Source organism: Callospermophilus lateralis, chromosome 6, assembly GCF_048772815.1.
Source record: "Callospermophilus lateralis isolate mCalLat2 chromosome 6, mCalLat2.hap1, whole genome shotgun sequence".
Classification (NCBI taxonomy): Eukaryota; Metazoa; Chordata; class Mammalia; order Rodentia; family Sciuridae; genus Callospermophilus; species Callospermophilus lateralis.
Genome location: NC_135310.1, coordinates 91,469,900 through 91,485,659, shown reverse-complemented (window position 1 = coordinate 91,485,659; position 15,760 = coordinate 91,469,900). Strand labels below are relative to the sequence as shown.

Sequence of the window (15,760 nt, the reverse complement as noted above, 5' to 3'; positions counted from 1 at the left end):
AAATAGATGTGCTTATTAAAATCCAATGATACTCTCAGATTATATGTCTACTCTATACTGAAGGATAGCAAGTGAATTAGAGCTAAAACAATCTATCTGGATTAGAAATCATTCCTTGAAATTCAGAAAAGGAAAGCATCATTAACTTACCTGAACATTTATCATTAAATCCCTACTAAGTGAAAAGCTGTGTGTCAGGGATTCAAAGTCAATAAGACACAGTTCTCAAAGCACTAAGATTCTAATGTGGCATGGAGAATATCGATTTTATAAATGAAGAAAATGTGTTAGGATTACCCATTAATACTGTAGAGTTGAATGGAAAGCATTAATAGAGGATTGCGAGGAAGATCTAAGGGTAGAGTATTCATGTAACTGAATAACTTCTAGAAAACAAATTAGAAACCTGAAGTTATGGTATGAAGGGGCCACTGAAGTGGATGACAAGACTCCTACCTGCTCGTGAGAAAATGCCTGCCTCTAATTCTTACCTTAATAAAGGAAGTATATATGTTTTATGTTGGTGTTGCTCTTTTTGTAGTAAAAAGATTACTTGTCCCTAAATTAAAGTAAAATGAAAATACATTATAATACAAAGACTGTTTCGAATCAAAATTGGGAACATTTTCTCATCTGTACTCCCCAAACCTCTATATTATAAGTGTCATATATAAGTGTCTATATTCCAAGTGACTTCTTGAAATAGTTTTGAAATGGGTTTCTGTATCTGTCTTTACATCATTATTTGGGTGTAATATATGCTTTAAAAGAATAGATTCATTTGATTATATTGTACTATATCATATTTTTAGATCTGATAATCTTATAACTTCACAGGACATGTTCATTATATGCTATTTTAAAATACATTTTGATAAAAAATTAGCATAAAAAATTATTTTGTCTCTAAATGAGAAGCCCAACTTTACTTCTCACTCTGACTTAAAACAAGTTTCCTAAATTCACTATACTTCACTTTCCTTATCTATAAAGCTAAGTGGTTAGGACAGATCAGTGATTCTGAACCCTGGCTATACACTAGAAGCATCTGGAGAGCATTAAAACATAAAGTAATAATGTTCAGGACCCACCTCAGGGTTTCATCTTTAAATCTCTCCAGGTAATTTTAATGTACAGCAAATGTTGAAAACCAATGCACTGGATGATCACTAAGGTTACTTCCAGCAAAACTTTCTAATTTTGTGATTCATTGTGTTTTTTTTTTTTTTTTTTTTTTTTTTTTTTTTTTTTTTTAAGAGAGAGAGAGAGAGAGAGAGAGAATTTTTTAATATTCATTTTTTAGTTTTCAGCGGACACAACATCTTTGTTTGTATGTGGTGCTGAGGATCAAACCCAGGCCGCACGCATGCCAGGGAGGGCGCTACCGCTTGAGCCACCTCCCCAGCCCGATTCATTGTGTTTTTACATACTAACATTTGCTAGAGATAACAGTGTTCTCAGTATTTGCATTATCCTATAGAGATGGCTCTCAAAGACTGTTTCTACTCAAAATCAGGAACATTTTTTTCATGTACTACTGAAATTTCTGTATTACAATTTTTACTAAGAACCAAGTATGCATTATTATTGGGGTGTAATATGTGCTTTAAAAATAATATAGATTTACTCAATTCTCAGAATTAATGATTGCTATGATTATAAGGCAATTTCTTTTAGTACACATGCAATGTGAAGACAGTGTAGTTAGAAATTGCATATGAAAATCTTTTAAAATTGCTGTTGTAGCTATTTTGATTTTGAATAAATGAATTTTAAATATATCAAGAGTTAATGAACTTCCTAAAGTATATAAATTGTTCAGAATAAATAACTTGCATACTTATTTATTATTAAGCAGAATGGACAGCTTTTTAAAAGAATGGTTGAGGTGGAATATCTACTTGAGTTGATATTTCAAAAGATTATAGTTGTGACTTCTTTAAATAGTTTTGAAATGGGTTACTGTATCTTTTTGCTATCAGTTTTTTTTACTAAACAGCTTTTATTGGAGTAAGCAGATAATTTTCCCTTTAATTTTTTTTCTTTTTATTTTAAGAACTAGGGAATATGAGTAAATGTATATTATATAAAACCACATAAAATAAAAAACTCAAACAAATATTCAGATCCAGAAAGAAACACTTAGACTCCTACAAAATTAGGAAGAGGCCTCAAATAAATCATAAGCTATAAAGTAAGAGATGTTTTGTCCTGTATTTTAATAGAATATTGTGTTTGTGATATATACTTTTAGAAGCTTGGGACAAGAAGACTCCTTCCTCCTTTTAGCCAGCCTAATAATAGGAAGAAGGAGAAAATGTACAGATGACAGCTAACATTGGTGAATGTAGGTGTTGCCAACAAAGACAGTGCTGGTTGTATGAAATTTCTGCAAGCATAACTATGTTTCAAACTGTTTGAAAAAAATTACATAAAACATAAAAAAAGAAACTATGGAAAGGATCTATGTGATTTTATGTGTGTGTGTGTGTGTGTGTGTGTGTGTGTGTGTGATCATTCTGTGTGTTACATCAGTGTGTTACTATCATTATATCTTTAATTTTCATACATACTTCACTGTATCTGTTTGCCTTCCTGATGACAAGCTAGACTTGATAACTAAGAATAGTTCACATATATATTATTTATTATACCATGCAAAACTACAACATTGGAAGAATAATGTGACCACTTTAATAATCCATCTTTAAAAACCTTTCTCTGTGCAGAATAAGGAAGTTGCTTTGTCTCATATTAGCTCTACCACATATGAGTTTGCTTCATAATATCTCCCTGAAATCAATCAGCCATGCTCACCATGCTCTCAAAAGAATTTTGTACAGTAGGAATAAGCTATGAAAGGTTTGAAAATATAGGCAATGCATACGATAGGGTTTGTAATAACGGTTACATGTATACTAGTAATTAAAAACTAATTTATAAGTGTTATGTGATCTTCACATATCAAGAGATTTTATGAAACAATATAAATATTACCATAGAATGGTATCACACTTCTTAGTACCCAAATCTTAAGAGTAACCCAGTGCAGAGTTTACTAGTTATCCCTCTCACCTTTTGAGATCTTCTCTCCTACTACCTTGTTTCAAATTCTGGTGTTATCCTATCAGGCATATTATTTTGTGTTACATATCTTCTTTTAAACTAAGAGAAATATGTTAAGCTGTATGTAGTATCTCAAACCTTATTATACATTAGTTTAATCAGATAAAGTCAGTAAAAGGATTATAGTTTTGAAGAAAGGTAAGGACAAAGATGATATAGCCTTGGGAAGGTACATATGAAAAGGGGCCCTATGAGATTAGAAGCATTTCATATTGAGGCAGGGACTGCTGGGAACAGTGAAGGACTAAAGCATAGAGAGCAGAGTTATTTACTTCCCAATTTTGCCTGGGGCTGGGCCAGGTCAGCAATGCAATCACTGTACTGAGTAAAGCAAATTGACCCAGTTTTCTAAAGATGTCATGTAAAATTTGCATTATCTTCAGAGTCTAGTAACATTATATTGAATATAGACTTTATATCTGACAGCCAAAGTGTAGTGATACTAATATCATCTTGAGTAATGAACTCTCATTAAATGAATGTAAATTTGTAAGGTTGTCTCATATGAAGTCTTATTTACAGTAAAGTTCTTCCTTGTTAAGATATTCAATTAATTTATTGGGCATAACCACATAATGTGAAAAACTTTAGTACTGGACTCCATCTTGAAAGCAGAGATACTGCATTAAAGTAAAACTGCCATCCAGAATGAATAATGCAGATGCTGTATTTTAAAACATGTCAGATTCTCTTAAGTATATCTTCCTTCTTTAAACTTTGATCAGCTGAGATAGATGTTTTTCATTTGGCCTTAACTGTTTGTTACAAGAAGATAAGAGACAGACAACTAATGAAATAAATTGATAGTCTGCTATGATAAGATAGAATGTAAATTTAATACTATTTTTGCAGTTGAAAGTATAACTGATTTTGTTTTGAAAATTTGGCAGCATTGTATGATAGCATAAAAAAAAAGAGAGACAACATTTCAAATTGACTAATACTCTGAGGTATTTGGATGAAGTTGGATATAATTTTCATCTAACTTTCCCCAAATACAATGTATTCTTTCTTAAAAGGAGTTATAATTAAGAGTGTATTGAGTCATAAATTTTAATGATAGCAAATCATGAATATTAGAAAGAATTGCTTATAGATACCAAAAATGGATAAGTGTGAATTATATTCTGTAACTCAAGTTGGAAGTCCAACTGTCACAGAGAAACTTCTCATTGAGTCTCTCTGAAATAGACTGCATGCATATTTAACCCAGTAGCTTTAGGCATTCAAAGATATAGAAGGCAAAATCAAAAGTATCACCTCAAAATTAACATCAAGCCATGTGTTTTTCTATCCAAGTTTTACAGTCATTTTAAACACAGATAGTAAGTTTGCTTAAAATTTAAACACACTCATACATACAGGTTTGTTAGCTGGAGAGTTTCCTTGCCTGGGGGAGGGGAGGTGACAATTGGTGCATTCAACATAGAACACGTGTAATGATAATAAAGTTGATTGGTTGAGCTCTATAGCTTTTTTTTTTTCCCCCTTCCTCTTCTTTTCTCTCTTCCTATAGAGTAGTTCAGGTGGGGGTGGAAGGGTTCCCTCCCATCCCCCCAGCCCCTGCTAAGAAGAGTAGGTTGATACCATTTTTATTGTTCTGCTGGGGTGGGAAATAAACCATATGCTTTAGCACTTTGAATGGCTACACCAAAGAGAAGATTGAGCCAGGCCTTCTTTCCCCCTCCTACTGGACTTTGGGGTGGGTTTGTTCTTCTAAATGTTTTAGCAGACTTGGGGTTAGCTTAGTCCTTCTGCCCCAGGGCAAAGAGGCAGTCGAGGGGGGAAAATGTCAAGGGCTTCAGAGGAGCGCTGAGCTGAGTGAAGTGTGTAGTGGAAGCTTATATCTGAAACCCACCCCTCCCCTGGAAACCCGGCAAAGGCAATGAGAGTTGGAACCAGCTGATGCCGCTGCTGCTGCTTCCCGTTTCCAGGGTGAAATTTTCACAGCAGCTAATTCTAAAGGGAGGAAAAATCCCTAACCAGCAGCGAAGAAGATCCTATCACCCAACCCAAGCAATGTAACCTTTTAGGCAGGCTTTCAGAGAAATCCGCATTTTAAAAGCCAGCATTCATGGTCCAAACTATGGGCCGGGAATCAGAGCTGGTATGAAAATATGAAAAGCCTCTTTACACCCTGAGTGTTTGAAACGATCCGATGAGCATAGGAAGTGGCTGCCAACGCTCTGGCGGCTGCTCGAGCTGCCGCCGCTGCCGCCGCCGTTCCTCGCAGAGGGCTGGACAGAGCTAGTCCCGGTTTCAGCACCTCCGGCGCTGGACAGCTCTCTGCACACCGCACCGCTGCCTGCCTGCTTTTTCCCACTCTTGCTTTGCATAACTGGAGATGCATCTAAATTACGTCCTGTTCAACAACAAGTAGATTTTTTTTTTTCCTGTACGAGAATTACAGTAGACGACTCTCTCAATTAAACTGCATTTTCTTCTTTACGGATTTGGCTGTCAGGCGTATTTATCCCGATCTCCCCCCACCCCCTTTGCAGGAACGAGTCTTTGGGAACGTGGTCCACCCAGGGATGTAAAACTGTGCTTACCGATGCATCCCATACGAAATGCTTATGTGATCGTCTCTCTACCTTCGCCATTTTGGCTCAGCAACCTAGAGAAATAGTAAGTAACAAAGGGAAAACACGGCTTTAATGCAAAGGCAGGGACATTGTGGCTAGTGTTTCTCCAGGGAACTGCATTTTAAATGGGGAAATGGAAAAGGTTGCAGGGTGGCAAAATTGGGTTCTTCTCCTCCTTAGCTACAGAAGCTTGGTGTAATGAATTCTAGTTGGTGTGCTATAACTAAATTCTACTCAATTTTATGTCTTCTAACTTGAAATTTCTGCAGTATAGTTTTAAGGATATGCTCCTATGGTGTTACTAATATGTTGCAAACTTTCAAATAAAAATGATTGCCAATATAACATTTATTTTAAAACTGGAAAGCTATTTTGGGGAATTTGTGAGAATACTGTTAGTAGTAGAATGAAGACCCCAGACACTATAGCCAAACACATTGCATATCTGCATTGGATATTTTCAGTACAGGTTTCTGAGGGTGTCCTTGGATGGATATATATATATATATATATATATATATATATATATATATATATATATATATATTAATCAAATGAAGTTTTCATGAAAGCATGGCTGTGTGGAACTGGAAGATCATTCCTTATAAGTATATAGATTTTGCAAAAATAGTTTCTGAAAGAGGCAGCTGTATAGAACTATCTAAAAACTAGTATTCTCACCAAATGTATTTTGAAAAAAAAATCACAAGAAATGAAATACTGAAAAAATAGTTATTCAGATAAAAGTGACTTTCTGCCTAAATTTGGCCTAAATAAGCATCATTCTTGTTACTTATTTTGATGACAAAAATACCTAATATAATTTGATATGCATATCTAAGGTTTATGAATACACTTAATCTTAAAGTATATTCCTACAAACTTCCTGTATAAAATTTGAAAAACAACAGATTTCACTAGTTATTGTCACGTTAGTGTGTCAGGAAAGATACCTCTCAGATGAGTGAATGCTTATAATCTTTATATTTGTTTTAAAAGATATAGGTTCATTTTTTCAAGGTCATGTTTTTAGGGACTGGTACTGGCATTGTGGAAATTATCTCCACTTATTCTGTTCATAGAAAAAAATGCAAAATAATTATGAAGGTCTTAAATTTGATATTTTATTTTCTTCTATATTCTCAGAGTCTAAGGAAGTGAAATATAATGTGAGAATACTTGACTTAGAACAAAGTTGTCAAAAGTCAGAAAGTTTGAAAATTTTTCACTGTTTAGTACCAGTTTGGGGTAACATAATGAGTTATGTTATAACATGGGAGTATATAGATAAATTTTACTAAGAATCCTGTTGTGGAATGACTGAAATGTAGTTAGTTGAAGAAAAATGATTTCAGCTACAGAACATTTAACATCTGAATGTTGACCAAGTTGTACTTTCAGGTCATATTTTAAGAAAGCTATAAGGTGCCATAATCAGCATTTAAAACTCCAAAGACTTTATTGCTTCACAGTGTGAAAGAAGGGGGAGCTAGAATTCGTCATTTTAGAGGCTAAAATATGTGAACTGAGTGGGTTTATGGCTAATTATCTGGTAATTATAGGAACTATTTGGGCTATTTTTGAGTGGTAGCTCAGTTTGCTGAGACTTAAAGTCATCTTAACTCAGTTATAAATTTTCTCTTCCTTTTTTTTTTTTTTTTTTTTTTTTGTGTGTGTGTGTGCTTTAATTTACAGATCATGGAATCCTCTGGTACACCTTCGGTTACTTTAATAGTAGGCAGTGGCCTTTCTTGCCTGGCCTTGATCACCCTAGCAGTTGTCTATGCAGCGTTATGGAGGTATGTGATCAACTGATAGACTTGAAATGGAATGTTCAGTTGTTCAGTTAAATCAGAGAGTGTGATAACCATGATATGTCTCCTGCCTTCTTAATTTACTGAAAGCAGTATTTTTAAAACAGAATTATAATTGAGTTGTAATAAATGACACATATTTGCAGACATACTTTCCTTCCAGTTCAAATGATGGTAGTCTTCAACAAGTTGTTTACACTTAAATATGGCATTCCTATATCATTCAGTCTCTGTGTGGTTTCTATTTATCCCAATTGCTATTGATCCAGAGTGTTTAATTGATACTATCAAATTAATTTTTATAGAAATATGATTTCAAGTTTCAAACACATACTTTCAGCATGTCCAGTAAAGCCCTTCCTTAATATTAAAGAATTAATATGATATCACACTACTCTAGAAAAGATTTTTTGGTTGAGTATAATAAATTGACTTTGACAAATTGATTACAAGAAATCAGACAAATTCATAAACAAAGATAAGTGTTTGAAATTTTCTCTTATAAGATATTTGAAATTGAATCTATTGGATATTAGGTATTTCTCTAAGTTCTGTAACATGTTATATTCTACTAGCAAGAATTAGACCTGCGAGGTTGATCATATCTACTCACACACAGAGAGTGAGTAATAACCACAAGGTTGAACTTTCTAATGGATTTTATACTTCCAAATGTTAAATAACTTTCTTTTGTCTATGTATATTATTTTAAATTATCTACAAGGAAGTAACAATAATGGTAGATAATAACCTATTGCTTTCTGAATATTTTCAATATTAAAATTACAAAAGTTTATGTTTCTACCTCAAAGAGCTCTTAAGTTTTTATCTGTAAATTTTAAATAATCAGTTAAAAATTAAAAATTAATTATAATTTAAGAGGGAAGGCCACTAGAATTATCATCCTTTAAATACAATCTTTGTTCTCCATTATAATTTTTACTTTTTTGAGAACAAAAAGTAATAGTCAAAGTTATTTAATTATCAAAAATATTAAGAATTTTCATGCCCCATACAAAAATAAAATATGTACATAATTTGACCTATTGGGCCAGCCACATAACAGAAGGTCTACATCTATGAGAAAAAGTTATCTGGTAGCACAAACACAGATGAAATCAGACAATCTGATAAAATATGGCCAATTTCAGGAAATAGAAGAAAAGCTTAGTCTAGGTGTGACGTTGTAGGCAAGGCAATCCTAGGTTTGGGACTCAGTCAGTCATCTTGTCCTGGAATATACAAATGGACAAAGGCTGGTGAGATGATTTCTCTCCTACAATTGTATGAATGACATTTCCTTTTGAAAATTAGAGAGTATTTAAGGCCCAAAGTACTAAGTAATCATGCTAGCATTATAATTCATGCTCCCTGGAGTATTTAGAGCTAAATTCATTTCTCAGCATTTAGGGTTCAGGTACCAATTCCATCTTCTCTTCACCCTTCAATACATATCATTAATACTAGGATAAACAATGTCAGTTAAATTATATGTAAAATTAATCATAGAAATACAGGATTAATTGGTTCCTAAAGAAGTTTTCTTTAAGCCAGAAAATCATTTCCTATAATAGTAAAATTAAACATGAAATTCAGAATTATAGAAGGAAAGTTCAAAGAAACAAATCTGTATCCCTAAGAGTTAAGAGGTCATCAAATGACTATTCACCTATAGAAGAACTGAGCTAATAGTCACATTTTGAAAGTGTCAAGACCCATGAACTACTGAGTGCAAATTGTAGCATGATGAATCCAAGCATTTTATAAACATCTTATTTACTCTATAACATTACTGGAAGGTAATAAGGATGTGAATTTTCCTTTAACTTTTTTTTTAAATAATAAAATTTTTTAGGATTTTTGGCTTTATAATGATTTTAAAAATGTATAAGCATATTATTCTATAAGGAAATTATTTTATATGTAATGTTATTTTGAAATTTGTTGGTATTCTATGTGGTTTATCAGAAATGTTCCTCAAAATTTTAATACAAGGCTAGATGTGTAGCTAAGTGGTAGAGCACTTGCTTATAGCACATTTAATCCCCAGAACTGAAAAAGAAAAAAATTAATACAAGGGTGTTCTCTCCATTTATAGATATATTCTGTAGAATTATATTATTACATCAAAGAACAATTAAATGTGTTGTTTTAAATGGGATATTGACATGAAGCATTTATAAATTTAGTTTAAAATATCAAACATGGTAGATAAAAGTACTGAAAGGTGAGACATTCGAAAGCAATTTGCAAGGTACCAATATTGCTCAATATTGATGAAAATGGAAATATCTTCAGAGTCTTCGGGTTGGTCAGTTCTGGATCTTTTATTACTCTAATTTTTAATATTTACAATGCAAAAATATCATTGAAATACTCTTTTAATAACATCAACTGGAAACCACTAACATCATGTAAATGGTTAATATGATAAAGTCCTTAAACTTATATTAATTGCTCCAACCATAAAAAAAAGAAGGGCAACTTAATATCTGATGAAGTCTTTAGCATCCCAGTGTGTGGTTTATTACATGTGTATCTTCAGGACAAAGGGAAAAGGTTCCCCATCTCTTGAAGCCATTTTGTGTTTAGAATTGACCTAGGTTAGTCCTGTTTGGGTTTATTTGTTTGTTTCATTTTGTTTGAAATTTTTTGTTTTTGCTAAAAAAGATAAATTTATTTCATATTATAAAATCTCCTATTTGTATTTTAGTGTCAATTCTGTTTTTCTTTCACTTTTATTTCTAAAATATGTGATGGGATGTGGGGCCTCTTTCTGCCTAAATCCTTTTCAAAGGCAAGGGTGAGGGGGGGATGAACTTTGGTAGATTTTATCTTGCAAAGGTGCCAGATCTTTGCACTCCCTCCTAACATTGCACAGGTAATCCCATGCATGCTGTGGGATGTGATTCCCTTTTCTAATACAAATTGAACAGGCTGAAACACACAGCAAGTACAAGGTTGTCTTTTAGTTACTGTCACTTAGTGATTTACCACAAGGTACAGTGAAACAAAATAGCTGTTACCCTTTCAGGGTAAATAGCTGGCAGAACATTTGATTCTGAGCAGATTTTGCTATGGTTTATAATATTGATGTACTTATAAACCATGTAACATATTATTTATAAATATTTCTCTTAAGGATTAAAAAATGCTAGATAATAACTAATGTTTTGGCCTAATAGTGAATTATCATTTGTGAATGTGACTCTTTTTTTTTTTTTTTTTTGTACTGGGGATTGATCCCAGGAGTGCTCCACCACTGAGCTACACCTGCAGCGCTTTTAATTTTTATTATTATTTTTTATTTTGAGTCAGGGTCCCAGTAAGTTGATTAGGGCCTGGATAAGTTGCTGAGACTGGCCTCAAATTTGTGATCCTCCTGCCTCAGCCTGCCAAACAGCTGGAATTATAGGCATGTGCCACTATGCCCAGCTAATTGGAGCCATTTTTAGAGATAAAGATTTCTTTTTTTGTTTGTTTGTTTAGAATAGTTATTCGGGAACATAACTAACAACTTAAATGCATAAAAATGCTTGAGTGGATGAAAGTTTTCATGAAAGTAACAACATCCTTGTAGTAAACAGGATTGATAATTGAGAATCTGTATAGGGTTCATATTTTGGTTCTAGAGTTCTATTGGTTGAGGTACTACCAAACATTTAAATGTACAGATATCCACATATTTACAAAAGTAATAACACTAATGGATATATTTCCAAGAAATATTTTATGTCTAATAAGTAATTTATCATGATCACAGATATGAAAGTTAGACTCTTTCAGAAATGCCATATTATCCACACTAATGTCTAAGGAAGAAAATAAGTCTGAAAGGCACTTGAAATGACATTTAATATAAAATTAGGTCTCTAAGAAAAAAAATTATGAAAAACTTTTCATGTTTTATTTGTGTGAAGGTTGTATGCTAGTGCTTCTTTTTTTCCAGATGAATTCCACCAATTGCACAATACAGAATTCTTCATCTGTTGAATATTAAAGTTGGACACTCTTTCTCTCTCTGGCTAGGTACATACGCTCTGAGAGGTCCATAATTTTAATTAACTTCTGCCTGTCTATCATCTCATCCAACATCCTCATACTGGTTGGACAAACTCAAACACATAATAAGGTATGACTGGTAATTACTCTGATTCTCTTTGTGTGTTTATATTTTGGTGTATAGTTGATTATGGATAATGTAATTGTTTATTCTGGAGACTATATAATAGTAAAAATGTTTGTTAAACATAATATCAAAGCTCTATGAGTTCAAAGGCTTGAGACATCAAAAGCAAATATTTGATTTATTTTCCAGTTGTAATCAGATCCACTCATAACCAGATACAGTGCCTGTGAATGGGTCTAATTTATTAACATCTGGAATGTTGCTTTTAAAAATTCACTTTCAAAAATGTCCATAGTTAATAATCAAAGAGAGTGTTAGGTGGAAGTGAGTTAGGTCTAGGTTTTATACTTTTTACTAACCAGAGATTTTTGTTTTGATACTTAACCAACATTGCAGTTATTTAATTATATAGTTACCTTTTTTAGCAGAATGTAAAGTATACATCTTATTTATGTAAATTGACCAATTTATATGAGTTGAATGGCCATGTCTTTTCCAGAAAAGACTAGTCTTTACTGAACAACTCTGAAATACATTCTAAGAAACCCATAATAGCAATCTTAAATTAACTTACCCTAGCCTCAAAGGGATTCTGTTCACTACCACTTTGAAAATTTAATTGTCATGTTTTTAGGCTTCTTCTTTTTTCATCTTTTTAAAAAAATTTTAAGTACTAAAGCCAATAGTTGAACTTATCCCCCATAATATGACACTTTAAACAAAAAGCAACCCAATAAAGAGCACCCTAGAAATAAAAAGTACTTTCATATATATGAATGCCCACCTCCTGTACCATTTCCCTTGTGTGTCTTTTCTTCTTAAAAAAAAAAAAAAAAAAAAAAAAAAAAGATGCGAAAGCATATCAGGTCTATTAAAATATAGTTCAAGTCAGTGTTGTTAACATTTAATACAAATTTAAAAACGAATAGTAATAGATGGAAAAAAGGATAATGGAGAAAAAAAAGGACTGAAGTTGGGGGAGAGGAGACAGAAAAACCATAAAATATCCAGCAGATGAAAAATGAGGATAAACAGGAGCTTCAGCTGAGGAGAAAGAAAATGAGGAGGGACAGAGGGGGAGGAAGTACAGAAAAAGGAGAGGCAATGAGACCTAAGCCTTAATGAATTATGAATTATTCATGCCACCTTTCCCTTTTTGGTCCTCTATTTGGACTGTGCTTCAGCTCTTTACAAATGCTCCTTTACCTATTCTTATTTCTTTGACTGATTGTCCTTGAACTTCCACCCAGAGATCTTCAGTAGAAAATATGGTTTAAAAACTCTTCTGTACTATGTGGCTTAGTTTTGCAAATTCTGAGCCAAGTATTAGAGTATAAATTCTCTGAAAGGTTTACTACACATTATAATTGTCTAAAGCACACATCATATGGTCCAAATCACTAAGTGCATAAAAATGTTTGAGTGGATGAAGTTTTTCATGAAAGTAACAACATCCTTTTAGTAAACAGTATTGATAGTTGAGAATCTGTGTAAGGTTTCTGTAAATGATCCAATAGAAATATAATGCAAGACACAAATACAAACCTTATATGTAGTTTAAAGTTTTTAAGAAGCTACATGTAAAAAAACTAAAAAGAAATAGGTGAAATTCATTTTAATATACTTAATAAAACTATAATATTCACACTTTAATATATAGTTAATATAAAATTATTAATATAATATTTTACCTTCTTGTTAAAGTCTTCAGAATCTGGCCCATATTTTATACTTATAATACTACTCATTTGAACAAGCTGCATTACAAGTGCTTAAGTGATTACACGTATTCAGTGATTACCATATTGTATTGGCCCAAATGGTAATAATATTCAGAAACTAAAATTGTCTCAAAAAATTACATTCTGCCTGCTTATTTTGGCCTTTGCAGAATTTCAAATGTCCTACTTTTTTAAAAATGTAGTTTTGATTCTTTAAATATTATGAATATCAAAGGCAAAATAAGACTTTTACTTTACATTTCTGATTGTGAGAAATGGGTACTATGTGCTTATTTAAGAAAAGAAAAAAAAAAGTTTGGTTTCTTCCCAGGTAACTAACTTCAGAATAGATTCCATGTGACATTAGGACCATAATGAATCTGTTCTAGATTGACTGCTTTTAGATATTGATGCTTATTGAGAGGAGTGGACAGTGGTGGTGGTATTATGTGGTTTTCTCTTATTCTATGTTAATTTTGCATCATCAGTTCTGCAATCTTAGGACAATTTACATTAACGTGAACAAGAGACAAAAATAGAAAAATAAAAGCTGGAAGTTTATTCTAGGTCACTCTAGATAATACTAAGTGTTACAATGGGCACAATTGTGTATTTTATTATGTATATATTTGGAATTGAACTAAGTTGTTCCTGTTGAGTTTATATGTGAAATTTTGGTTTGTCAAAGGTATGTTTGTTTAACTGTATTTGGGATTAATACCCCACACACACACCAAAAAAAGATGAATGAGGAAAAGGAATGTTATCTATATAAATGATAAATTTTAAAAAATAAAAAGTATTAATTAATGGCTACAGTATTATATTTAGGTTGTATGTTGGAGTCTTTCATGTTGTGGGTGTAATTGTTGCTGTAGTTGATCTGATTTCCATTTTTTACTTCCATGATGTTTTGATTGATGTGATAGTATTTCCTACTCGGAAAATGGAAATATCCGAGATTATTGATGACCAAAATATTTGATACTGCCTCTGAGAGTTGTCATTTCTAGTTTGTAGAAGAACTGGTATTTGATGCTAATGTCTAGAATAATTTTGAAGTGTCAAACTGGAGTCTTTCTCTGAACTACTTGTTGAAATTTAATTGACCTGATTATCTTACTACAAAGTATCTCTGCTTCTTTTCGAATTAAGATAGAAACTAGGCAAAATAATCTATGTTTAAAATGTGAACATATTCAGATTTTTAAAATGTAGATTCAAATTTCTGGCAGCAAAGCAAGGCTTCAAATACAATTTCATACATCTCTTCTTAAAATGCACTTGTAAAATTTAATTATAATTCACTTCATTATATTTTCAGCTTTCTTATAAAGCAACTTTGCCCTTTGATCTCTTTATTCATTTAAAATTTCAACCAGGATGTTCATGTATCATTTATTTGTAAAGAATTTTTTTTACACCTTTAATTATGCACGTTGTGTGTGTGTGTGTGTGTGTGTGTGTATATGTATTAAGCATTTGTTACTATTGTTTTGCAGAAAGCAAGGATCATTTCAGAAACATATATTCACAAAATAGTTTTGTTAATCACAAAAAGATATTTCTGCTTCTTTCCAAACTACTTTGGGGGTAATTTGTCATATTAATGATTTTAATGATTCCATAACACTCACTTTAACTGATGGAAGCCAAATTCGGCAAAATTTTGTCGGTTTTGTGTGTGTGTGTGTGTGTGTGTGTGTGTGTGTTAGATAGTGGTGAATAACCAAGAAGTTCAAAGTGCTGAAAGTTAGCTTCTGTCCTAGAACCTCACTACCAGATTATGAAAAAGCAAATCTAAGTCAAAGTTTTATCCTACATTCAGATATTTATTAGATACTTATTACCAAACCAGGAACAACTTTGTTTATATAAATTCAGTGAAGCCCTAGGTTTTTATCCTTTGGATGTTTTGACCACTCCCTGTGGATATTTTAACTAGAGGTGGGCATTGCAACACTCCAGAAAAAGGATTCTGTGACCTTTGGCAAGCAATCTTCAATCAGAAATCTTCCTAATCCAATGCCTGGACACAGACTTATTGGGGCTAAAACAGTGCGTCCTACCTCTAAGAAGTCCAGGATATAAACCTAAATGAAATCTATATACAGTTTGTTCAAGAATAAAACTGCTTAACAGTGTTAGCCAATCCATATACCCTGAATGCCTTTATTTTCACTGAAGGGAATCCAATAATACAACCATTATAGTTGGTTAACTAGAGTTATCAATAAGGACATATCTTTTACTTTCAGTTTAATTATGAGTGAAGGGTTGATTGTGGATGGATACACTTAGATCATGTTGTCCTTGTTTCCTATGGAGTAAGGACTTTACAAAAATAATGTCAGTTAACCATGGTTGGTGCATTCCTCTACTACT

At 32.5% G+C, this 15,760-nt stretch overlaps 1 protein-coding gene across 1 annotated transcript in view; it reads left to right on the top strand.

The window, feature by feature from the left end:
• Adgrb3 (adhesion G protein-coupled receptor B3) overlaps positions 1 to 15,760 on the top strand; it is a 674,891-nt gene that overhangs the window by 527,217 nt on the left and 131,914 nt on the right. The window contains exons 16-18 of the mRNA XM_076860054.1: positions 5,628 to 5,754; positions 7,407 to 7,510; positions 11,555 to 11,657. Of these exons, the coding sequence (XP_076716169.1) occupies positions 5,628 to 5,754; positions 7,407 to 7,510; positions 11,555 to 11,657 (334 nt within the window). The remainder of the gene's footprint in view (positions 1 to 5,627; positions 5,755 to 7,406; positions 7,511 to 11,554; positions 11,658 to 15,760) is intronic.